Here is a 12,167-nt window from a genome sequence, read left to right as displayed (position 1 = left end):
AAACCTCTAAGTTTGGTGTGATTTGCCATGATCACTGAGCTAAAACTCATTAAGATCATGGCACCTAAGGGAACAGGAAAAGCAAGGATGTGAACTTAAGGGAGCAGGAAGAGCAAGGATGTGAACTTAAGGGAGCTGAAGCGTCCAAAATTAATTCTTGAAGGCACCCCACAGACTAGAGGAACATCCACTTCCCAAAATATAGGTTGTTAAGTTCTAATTCTAGCTTTAACTTTGTAAAATATATTTCCCAAAACTAAAATAATATCTTTTCCTAATTATAAATAAAATAAAAGTTTAACCAAAATAAATTAATTGATTCTCGTAGCCTTTGGAACGCATTGGGGACCACTCCTTCATTAAGGTCCACGCTGAACTTGAGAATTCCCAAGTTCAGCATGGAGGAGGCAGTGGCTAACTCGTGCTTTTTCTTGAGTCCACCCTGAACTTGGATTAACCTAAGTTCAGCGTGGAGTGATGCGCGCAAACTTTCTTTGGAGCTTTTGATCTGGTTCAGCGTGGGGTTGTACGTATGAAATAGAAGAAAAGAGTATACTATTATATATCGTTGGAAAGCTCTGGAAGTTAGCTTTCCAATGCCGTTGCAATCATTTCAATTGGACCTCTATAACTCAGGTTATTTCTGTTTAAGTATAAGGAGGTCGGGGTTGACAGTATCATTCGCTCTCTTCCTTTTCTGCTACAATTCCGTCAAATCCATCCGAATTCTATCTGAAATAAACGAAAATGCACACAACTCAAAACATTCATAGTGGCTAAAATATATTAAATTTTGATTAAACTTAGCAATTCAAGTACAAATTCACTAGAAAAAGATAGAAAAGATGCTCGCGCATCATTCTATGCTTGCTATCAATAATAGTAGTTTCCAACCGTGACCCATTTAATAGCATTCTGAATATTGAGAAAGGGTCAATGCTAAAATAAAAAGTGACGTTCATCTATAACACGATTGACAAGTAATTTTGCAATCAAGCTTTTAAGGCTAATGATAATAAATGGTTTGACGGTTGCAAAGGACCACAAGAGACAAGAGCTTATTTTTCATTGGATCCCATAACCATATCCATTTCTTCTTTGATACCCCTATCTCATCTTTCCCTCATTCAATGAAACTCTATGCTTTTGTTTTTGCTTCAACACTCACAATTCTTGTCTTTTTTTGAATCTTCTCTCTGCAATGCCAGGCACTATCATGGTTTCAGGTACTAACACTAACTAACACACACACACTCAATTAATACTAGTTCAAAAATTCTCTTATTTTTATTTCATTAACTTCATTTTGTAGTACTGGAATTCATGGATCTTCCATTATCTTCATCGACTTCCATAAGGGGTATGCAATTGGTCATGCTTTAGAACTTGTCCCCAATTAAGTCCTCTAATAATAACAAAGTGGTGATGCATGCAGTTTCCATGGGGAAGATAGAGTACCAAATCAGTGACAAGGGAAACTATTCTTTGTAAGATTAACTTTAGAATTCTACCATGTTTCCTTTCCTTTTTTTTGAAGAGTGCCTATAACATGTTTGTTTTATTGTCTAAACCAGCCCTTTAACTAGCCTCCGTGATGATTTGATTGTAAAGATTCTTGAGGCTGATGGGAATGAAATAGCGCGTACAGGTAACAGATTATTGTTCCATTTGAGTATTAGCAGTTGGTTTTCGAATTCAATTAGTGTGTAACAAGAAATAGAAATTAACTTGCAGGAATCCATGTGAGGTTGATATTAGAGAAAGGTGTTTGGGAAGACATGTTTACCCTTGGGGAAGGACACTTGCATTTGAAGTTGCAGTTCAACCTTAGCGACGAAGAGCGTGATAGAATTCGCATAATGGTGTATTTTCCTTATACAAACAATTCGTATTGAACTTATTCATATGAAAGATGATATTATTAAGTTAAAATGCCAGAGCTGATTACTTTATTGGTTCTATGCTAATGCTTAGGTAAAAGGAATTTTGTACATTTTATATATAGACAGAAATCTTCCGGTGACATTTACTTGCATAGATAGCATTTGATGTTGGAGTTATAATGGTGTAGACTAGGTTAATGAGTTTCATAGCTTCTTTGTGAATTCCATGGTTCTAAACTACAATAGCAGTTGTGCTGTAGGATATATGAATCTCTTAACATTCACTGCTATTGCTGATTGCAATTTAGAGTGATGATGAGTCCCTTTCATGGCAATCTATAGGATATATGTTTATAGTTATCATCTACATATATATAACTTCAAATTATGTTGAGTGGCGGATATAATGAAACATATAAGCTTCCATATGAACCTTGGCGTTGATATATAATAACATCACTCTTGTTTTTTCAGAGACAATCTGCACTAAAGAAAAAACATGATGAGCTTCTTAGTAGTCGTCAAAGAGGTGCAGAAACCAACAGCAGTACTGTTATTGGCAATGATGCATTACCTTTCCACACAAATGATGAGGTCTCAGGTTTGATCTCACTTTACTGATTAAATAAACAATGAAACCGCTGAAATTCATTGAAATTAACTGAAAGTAGAATTCAAGTTCAATTGAAAGTGAAAAGGAAATTAAATAATCAACTGATATGAAGGTTTTGTGTTGGAGAGAATGTAAAAGAGGTGTTTGGAAAGAGAGAAACAAAGACAAAATCAAAAGGAAACATTGCTCTAGATTGAGCACAATGCAGGGAAAAGTTAGGGATTCATGGTATGTGATAAGGTTCTGATACCATATTGAACTTCATAGTAACGGAGAAAGATAAGAAAACGATTGAGAGAACTAGAAGTAATTTTAACGAGTGATGAAAAAGGTGAGTAATAAAAGTCATTACAAGGCTCACATAGAGATATATGATAATAACCGACTAGTAAATAAAATCTGATCAACTTTAACAATATCCTCTAACAGAAACTAAAGCAAAAGCAGAAAGAAAACTAAATAGTTAAAGAAATTTTATGGTTACGAATACGGTCCTGCATTTCCTCAGAGGCTTTTTCCTGATGTTTTAAGTGCTCCATCTTCTGAAGAATCAAAGAATCACCTTCAGCATAAAGCAGTTTATCGGCTACATGGTCCTGTTGTTCTTTTCAACAAGGAATCTGATACTAGAGGCATAGCTGGTGGGGTTCAGCTTGACAAGAAGAAACTAAAACCAGTTAAGGATTAAATACTCTGCATCACAGTCTCTTGCTCTTGCATTGTTTCAGCAAGATGAAATTGGGAGGTGAACTATAATGCTTGTTTAATGATAATTTCACATGTTTTAGAACTCTGCAGATCAATATAAATCAACTAAACCAGTATTGCAAGTAGCTAATCTCGCTCAATCGCCTCACAAGGGTAAGAAGCCTATGAATCAGTCATCACCTGAGGAACAGTATCAGGAAATACTTAGTTCAGAAGAAATGGCAAATAGGTTAAGAAGATCAGAACAAAATGATTCTATGACCAATAATCCAATCCAACCTATGATGGAAGAAGATAATCCGCAATATTTTGAGGTGAAAAGAGCGATGCGGAGAACTCCTAGTAATGTGAGGAAGATGATAAGTGCTTTCGAAAGTGGCATCGCTCAGGTATACAGTAACTGCTCAACTTTACAATGTCATTAACATTTTATTGGAGTATGAAAGTAAAGTCTTTGGAGTTCACATGTGATTTGTCTCAAAACAGGATATGAGACCTTACATTAAACCACCTCCAACAAAATATCAGTCAAGTAAGATTGAAAGAAAAGATTCATCCAAGACTCAGTACTTGGAGCAAGATAAGTCACAGGATGCTGAGCCGGCAGCCATCTTGCAAGAGAATGTGAACAAAAGAACAGATTCGAATGCCAGAAATAAATTGGACAAGTATTATCCTTTTGAAAGTTCTGGGGCTTGGATATTCCCAGATGAATCAAGAAAGATGTGCTTAACAACAAGTGGTAAAAGCTTAAATGGTGTAGAGGAAAGTCAGGACAAAAAGTGCTTAAGCCATCAAAGAAGTTTGCATTTGTCACAGTTAGAAAATAAGGGGAAGGTATAAATATTTTTGGACATGAATTTGGTTAATTATTGTCTTTCACTAAAAGCTTTAAGTTTCTATAATCAATGGAGAAGATGAGATCTCTCATATGTCAATAAGATAAGAGAAAAAAAAAAAAAAAAGAAGAAAAACTAAAAAGATTTTTATGTTGATTGAAGCATCCTGAAATGTGAAGGTTTTGTATCTATTTAGTAAACTTAAGCAACTTAGAAGTAATCTAGTCGCTAGATTAACTATGATAGATTGAGTTTTCCCTTCAGATAGAAACATATAAATTTAAGTGAGTTAATTTGAAACATTTAAACTGAACTTTTGATTAAGAGAATCTGATGGTGTATTTTCTTCTTCCTTGTAGTTTTATGTTAATCTTAATTTTTGTGTGGCAGAATGCAGAGCATTTTAGAACTGGAACTAAGGGGAGCAAGCATGAGAGGATTAAGGAAAGTAGAGGCTCTACGACAAGAGGTTCTTCTGCTGATAATGCAGATGAAAACTCTGGTGGGCCAGTTAATCAGGTTAAGATCAGTATTCAATTTGGAAAATTTTGTTTTTTCAACTTATTTAGAGTCTTAAATTTTGGTTTGATCTTGATAGTTGTAGTTTGAGGTAAAAGGATCACTGCTTTCACATTTGACACCTGCACCAATGGGCCCAAGCCACATAATTTAATGTGCATCAACAATGTTGCATTTATCCCCTTTTTTTTTTTTAAATATTGGTTGTTAATTGTTAATTTGATGTAAAAGGAGGTTGCAGTTGTGTTGCTCTTTAATTAATTACTTGATGCTGTCAACTATTCTTGAAGAGTGATCAAATGCCCTTTTCCTTAACCTTCTTCCTTTCAGGTAATAAAAGTTGCAATCATTGTTGGCTTTGGAATACTTGTTCTCCTTACCAGACAAAGAAAGAAAAGGTGTGAAAATTAGGTAATTTCTTAGTTAGATTTCTTACATTGATCCTAGTAATAATATCGTTTTCTTGACCGTCAAGTGAAGCAATCAAGTGTATTTAAAAATATGATAAATGTAAATCTTGTGTAATTGGTGGATAATAAATTGCTTACTACATCAATTGTAGATTCACTTTATTTCAAAATGTCTCATTGGTACTGCAAGGAAGAATAAAAAATTGCTTGTTGTATTAGATAAATTCACATATAAATCTACTACTGCAATAATTCTATGGACACACCCTTTTATTGCTTAATAAACCTTACCCCGTTCCTGACAGATTTTAAAATTTTGTTATCTATGTGTGCAAGGACATTATTTCTGGAGAACATTAATTAAGATTATCCTATAATATAATGAATTTCAAAATAAAGGCAAAGAAAGTAAAATAATTATATTCTCCATCATTTTATGAAAATGAAGCATGTCACTTTGAAAGCTTGCTAAAACTAGTTGTCAATATATTGTATTGCAGATAGAACCTTCTGTTGGAAAATTTCAACTGCAAGGATCATCTGAAGGGATGCAGAATTTTATGGATTTTCTGTGCAATAATCTAGATTCTTTCTGTCAAATACAATGACATGTTTACGAAATAACAAGCAAGTTTTCCTTTGGAGCATGTGAACTACCACAATGTAATTATATTCATCCCAAACATCCTTTTTAGCTGTCACAATTTATCAATTAAAGAATACATGCTTGAGGGCAAATAATTATGAAAAGTGTTACGAGCTTTATCAATTTGGTCCAAATAATTATGCTTCTTTATTCTTCATGTGATTAGTATAAGGAAATTCTAACTAAAACCTTAAGCAAGAATTCTAGAAGTTGGTTTACAATTCTCACCCACTTTGTGCGCGAGATTTTGGCACAGATTACATCTTAGAATAGAAATCTAAAGCAACTAGCAAAGTCCAAAATGTATAGACTTATAATAAAATTGGCTTTGATACCATATTAGAGTTTAGTGAACTTAATTAAGAAAAGTTAGTTTTAACTTTTAACAAGCTTTGATTAACTTTGCTCAACTAATCACCTAAGTACGAGAGATGGATATGTGGTTGTCCGCTGTTTAGAAATGGTATAGAATTGAATTGAATTTGATCAAGAATTGAATTTCAGTCAGAATTAAATTAAATTTTAATGTTTAAAATAAATTAGTAAAATTATAGAATTGAATTGAATATCAGTGTTTGGTATGTTTATCAAATGAATTAAAATTTTATAATGGACAACTTTATCCTTTATTAATATAACATCATATTTAAATAATAAATATATTATTTATTAAATTATATAAAATAATTAAAAAATTATATTTTTTAACTAAAATTTTCTTTGACAAAAATTTGTTCACCTTTTTTCAAGAAACAAAATTGGATTAATTTAAAAATATTAAATTTAAAAAACATTATTATTAATTAAAAAAATTTAAATAGTTTTCTAGGGTTAATTCCAACGAAAAACCAACAATAAAAAAATAAACATGAACTATCAAGAACCAACTTGTTGATATAACAATTAAAAAAAAGCTAGTTATTAACAACAAATTATAGTAACTAATTCATGTTATTAAAATAAAACAAAATTATGTTACTTTTTGCTAGTGTTATGATTGACACAACTTCACTTAAAATATTCAGACGTATTGACAAACGCTTAGTGTTATTAATCTAAGTTAAACACATAAAATTTTTATGTGTAGATATTTTAGGTATATATTATATAAAGTGAGTTGAAAGAAAGAGGAGAAGAAAATGAAGGTGATGAGAAAATAGAAAATTTGTGTTGAAAGGTAGGAAGCGTTGACAAAAAAGTGAATGAGAAAAGTTAATAAGTAATTAAATTATAAGGTTATTTGGGTTGGAATTGAATTACATCTAAATTAATTTAATTATTTTTGTTTCAAATCAAACACTGAAATTGAATTCGATTTCTAAAGTTTCCAAACAGCCTGGAAAGTAAAAGTGGTTGCTTATGAACTCGTTAGTCATCACCAAATAGAAATGTCATTCAATTGCTGTCACTTATAGATTATTTTCAATTATGAATTTTATGAAGAACAAACTCAGAAATGAAACAGAAGATGGATTTTAATTAGGGCAAACATTTAGTAAACACTTGCAACAATCATGTCATTTCACAACATTTTACTAATCTGATTATAGTTTACGTAACTAATATTGCCTTATAAAATGTATAATTACAGGAAAAAAATTCAAAGTGAGAATATGACAATAATAGAGTAAATATCGTATCAAACGCAAATTAAAATGAGCATTGTGAACCACTTTCTAATTGTTGAAGGATTAATTATTTAAATTTCAACTTGAAGAAGCTTGCAATGATGAACAAATATTAGGTCTTAGCTAGAACATAACAATTACAAAATATGGACCACATACCTCTTAATACTTTCAATAATGATTCATTTGCCTCTCGATATTCATGAAGGAAAATGGATAGATTATCACATCAATTATTCATATACATATATATTATGATGCATAAACACAGACAGAAACAAAAGATACAATATGATATAAAATACATAAATTTTATGTTTTTTTAGGATATATATAGAGACACATCATGTATATAAAATATAAAGCATTGCATTCTCATTCATTCTCATTCTCTTTCTTTTTTCTTTCTCTTTTTCTTTCTCTTTTTCTGATTTTTTTATGACTTTTTTCGGGCCATACTTGGCAAAACACTGATCCATGCATTTCTTCAGTTTTTCACTTTCGTACTGAGGGTGATAGGTATTCTGGCATTTCTTCCAACACCTTTCCAGCTCAGATGCACGAGTGTTAATGTAATAAGATGAAATCCAAAACTCTTTAGGAATAGTGTCATCAAATTCAGCAATAATGGTGGAACAAATAATCATTCCAATTGTTAACATTGCAATCACATATGTCATACCATTTCTTGCCATAAGTCTCTCTTCGATCTCTTTTTATTTTAATTTTGATTTTTTTTGTAGTTAAAAGTTTACAATATACCATAGATTTTATAAATGCTAAAATGAATATGCTTAAAATTTTCCATGATATTATTACATATAATATGATTTTAGAAATAAAATATTTCTTGTGACTTAGATGATATCCCCTGCTGATACTAAGAGATATAAATGAAGAATAATAAAAAAAAAATTTTATATATTATAGCAAAGTGTGAGTAATTCAGACTAATTTATAATATTTGTACTGTTAAAGCTTCTTTGTCCCTTGAACTCGATTAATGTTGAAAAATAATTGTTATATAATAATAAGACAATTATTCCGATAACTTTTTGAAACTAAAGGACAAATTAATATTTTTTATATATTATAGAATAAGAGAAATACTAAACCTTCAAGTAGTTTTTGAACTAAATTTTTAATTAGGGAAAGAATCACATAAAAATGTCTAAAACAATTTTTTTAAAGTTATTAACGTGCCACTTTGTGATTGATTATTTGTTAAGAACTAGTTAATGAGATCTGTCTTTAAATCAGGTTCTTTAAATTTGATTCAATCGGTCTGGTTTAAATAAACTGGTTCGAATAATTTTTTTAAATTTATGAAACTACTTCGTTTCACAGTCCTCTCCAACTCCCTCAATATTACTGTCATAATAGCTCTCTCATCTCTTACTGTGCGTCTGTGCCTCATTGCTCTCGAACCCAAGTTTCCTCCCTTTCTCGGCATCAGTTTCTCTCACCGTCTCCAACAAGTTCGTCGTCGCTCTCCTATAGTCTCTGGTCTCGCGCGCCTTCCCTGCTCTCGTCATCGCCGGCGGCAGTAGCAACAGCTCCTAGGACAGGACACCGTCGTCGCTCCCTGTCTTGTCACTGCCTCGCAGTCAGTCTCACGCCGTCGTTGCGCCTATCATCACCAGAGACAGAAGCAGCAGGTCTCAGGACTTCCTTCTCGCCGTAAGCTTCCTCCTCACCTTTATCAACTCTCGCCGTCATCTTCCTCCCCGCCGTCGGCTTCCTTCGCACAACCTGGTCCCAATTTAATGAGTTTCAACAAATTTTTTTATTCTTTCCTTTTTTGTTTTGCTGCTGTCTTTGATTTATTTTGGTGAAAATATCAATGAATTAGTCTCTTTGTTGCTGAAAATAATCACATTGATTATGAACTTTGAATAATTTGTTGATGAAAATTCACTGAGCTAGCTTTTTTGTTGATGAAAAATCATTGAGATGAATTTGTTATTGATCTGAATTTTGAATTTGTTGTTGTTCTACTCAAATAATTACTTACCTACATCTTTTCATAGCTGAAAATAATCACTGAGTTGAATTTGTTAATTCACTGAGTTGAATTTGTTAAATAATTTGTTGATGAAAATTCACTGAGCAAATTATTTTTGTTGCTGAAGAATCATTGCGATGAATTTGGTATGAGTTAATAGTCAAAATCGTCCTTGAAAGATACCTCGATCTCCATTTTGGTCCTCGAAAGACAAAATTAATCAAAATCGTCCTCGAAAGATACACGACTTGGTCACGTTAATCCTTCCGTTAGTTGGATGATGGTGTGTCATGTTAAGTGCCACATGGCATGATGATGTGGTGCCTTAATGCCATGTGTCACAAGATGATTGGTTGACGTGTCAGATCAATGACATGTGGCACGCCATGTGTCAAATCAGTGACACGTGACATGTAAAAAAGTTATTTATAATCAAAATAGTCCTTGAAAATTCAGAAGTAAGTCATTTTGCATCCCTAAAATTTTAAAAATTAATCAAATTAGTCCTTATATAATTTTTTTATAACATTAAATTTAAAATATTTTTTGATACTACTAATTTTAATATTTTTTAAACTTTAATAAACAAAATTCTCTTTACATAAAATAACAAAAATAATTAAATTTTTATAAAGTTATTTTGTCACTTGTATTTTAAAATTTTACATTTTCAAATTGTAATTTTTTATGTGATTTTTTTATTTAAATGAGTTTATCAAATTATTGTTGATTATATATTTAAAAAGTTTAATATTTTAAATTTTACTAAGTAATATAGTAATTATTTTAAATTTTAAATTTTTAAAATTTTTTAAAATTATAGTTTTTATTATTGTTTAATTTATACAGTAAAACTCAATAATTGAAAAACTAATTTGTGGAATCATTTTTTAATCTTAATATTCTAATATAATTTTTTAAATATTTCATTTAAAACACAAGGAATTTTATTTTAATACGAAGCATATCTATTTATATAATGTATTAGTACGGAGTAGCCTGTGTTATGCATAGGTATAATATTTTCTATTTCATTTTATCTCATTGATTTGTGAAATTAAAAGAAAAATTATATAATCTATCTCAAACATATGAAATACACAAAAATTTATTATAATCTTTGCACGTATTACGCTTAAGAAGCAATTCGTTTAACATATAATAATAATAATAATAATAATAATAATAATAATAATAATAATAATAATTAAGCAACAAATTTTCAATATTTTGTAAAGTTTGGAATTGAAACAAAATTTGTGGATCTTCTTGAATTTTGACTCTAAATATCACTACCATTACATCCTATATGTAAGTAATATCGTAATGGAAAAAATGTAATAAAAAAATAGTGGTATAACTTTGTTTAGGTTAACATACATAAATTTTGATTTTGAGCATATAATTTTGTTTAGGTTAACAAATACATACATTTTAATTTTGAATATATATATATATATATATATATATATATATATATATATATATATATATTCCAGTAAAATATAATAATGTAAGAAAAATGTTTTAGAATAGAAAAGAATAAGAGAGATTTTGAGAAGAATTAAAGGAGACAGATAATTTTTTTGAAAATTTTTTTAAGAAGAAAAGATACAATTACTAATTTTTTGTTTGTCAATTACATTTCTATTAAAATTAGTAATATCAAAAAATATTTCAAATTTAATATTATGAAGAAAAAATAAAAAAATTATATACGGACTAATTTGATTAATTTTTAAAATTTTAGGGATGAAAATGACTTACATCGAAACTTATAAGGACTATTTTGATTATAAATAACTTTTTTACTTGTCAAGTGACACGTGGTTTAGGGCCACCCAGTCGTCATGCCACGTGGCACTTAACGTGACACGTCATTATCCAACTGACGGAAGGACTAACGTGACCAAGTCGTGTATCTTTCAGGGAGGATTTTGATTAATTTTATCTTTCGAGGACCAAAATAGATATCGAGGTATCTTTTAGGGATGATTTTGACTATTAACTCAATTTGGTATTGATAACATTCACTGAAATTTGAATTTGTTGCTGTTCTACTCAAATAATTACTTAGCTAAATCTTTTTGTTGCTGAAAATCATTACTGAGTTGAATTTCTTAGTGATTGAATCTTGAATTTGTTACTTCATTGAACCTTAAATAATTTGTTGATGAAAATACACTGTGCTAGTTTTTTTTGTTGCTGAAAGATCATTGAGATGAATTTGGTATTGATAACATCCACCTGAATTTGAATTTGTTGTTGTTCTACTCAAATAATTACTTAGCTAAATCTTTGTGTTGTTGAAAATCATTACTGAGTTGAATTCGTTAGTGATTGAATCTTGAATTTGTTACTTCACTGAACCTTAAATAATTTGTTGATAAAAATTCACTTAGCTAAGTTTTTCTGTTGTTGAAAAATCATTGAGATGAATTTTGTATTAATGACATTCACTTAAATTTGAATATGTTGCTGTTTTACTCAAATAACTATTTAGTTAAATATTTTTGTTGCTAAAAATCCTTACTGAATTGAATTTGTTAGTAATTGAACCTTGATTTTGTTACTTTTAGGCTCCCTTGGGCTACAATTCCTCTTGGTATGTTGCGTTTTCTCTCTATAACTTGGTTTTAATTTATCAATTTTTGCTTTAAGTTTTGAGTTACATACAGAGCTCTCGTTAATTTCCATTTTAGTATATTCTTTAGTTTAGGTTAAGATGTCTTATGAAGCTATCTCCTACTTCTACATGATCTTGTTTCTAGGGTAAAATTTTTATTTTTTTTACATATATAGAATAAAAAAGAAAACGATTTTGGATGCAATGGATGTAAATTCGGAATCACTCAGTTCACAAGACAACATTGAAGATTGCACGATGACTGGTGTGGAAGAGAATGTGAATTGCAC

At 30.3% G+C, this 12,167-nt stretch overlaps 1 protein-coding gene across 3 annotated transcripts; it reads left to right on the top strand.

The window, feature by feature from the left end:
* The first annotated feature begins 995 nt into the window (after nt 1–995).
* LOC130965413 (uncharacterized) lies at nt 996–5,740 on the top strand. 3 transcript variants are annotated; one of them, XM_057890178.1, is made up of 12 exons: nt 996–1,226; nt 1,313–1,360; nt 1,436–1,487; nt 1,575–1,648; nt 1,735–1,862; nt 2,358–2,477; nt 3,005–3,172; nt 3,285–3,593; nt 3,691–4,041; nt 4,434–4,562; nt 4,893–4,960; nt 5,473–5,740. In XM_057890178.1, the coding sequence occupies exons 1-12, from the start codon at nt 1,202–1,204 to the stop codon at nt 5,474–5,476; spliced, it is 1,476 nt and encodes a 491-aa protein (XP_057746161.1). In that variant the 5' UTR covers nt 996–1,201; the 3' UTR covers nt 5,477–5,740. The 3 variants fall into 3 exon arrangements, with proteins under 3 accessions (XP_057746161.1, XP_057746160.1, XP_057746162.1); XM_057890177.1 differs by having other exon boundaries at nt 4,893–4,973; XM_057890179.1 differs by having other exon boundaries at nt 2,358–2,484; nt 3,045–3,172; nt 4,893–4,973.
* The last annotated feature ends 6,427 nt before the right edge of the window (nt 5,741–12,167 follow it).

The sequence above is a fragment of the Arachis stenosperma genome, chromosome 3 (assembly GCF_014773155.1).
Source record: "Arachis stenosperma cultivar V10309 chromosome 3, arast.V10309.gnm1.PFL2, whole genome shotgun sequence".
NCBI lineage: Eukaryota > Viridiplantae > Streptophyta > Magnoliopsida > Fabales > Fabaceae > Arachis > Arachis stenosperma.
This window is presented reverse-complemented; position numbering and strand designations above follow the sequence as displayed.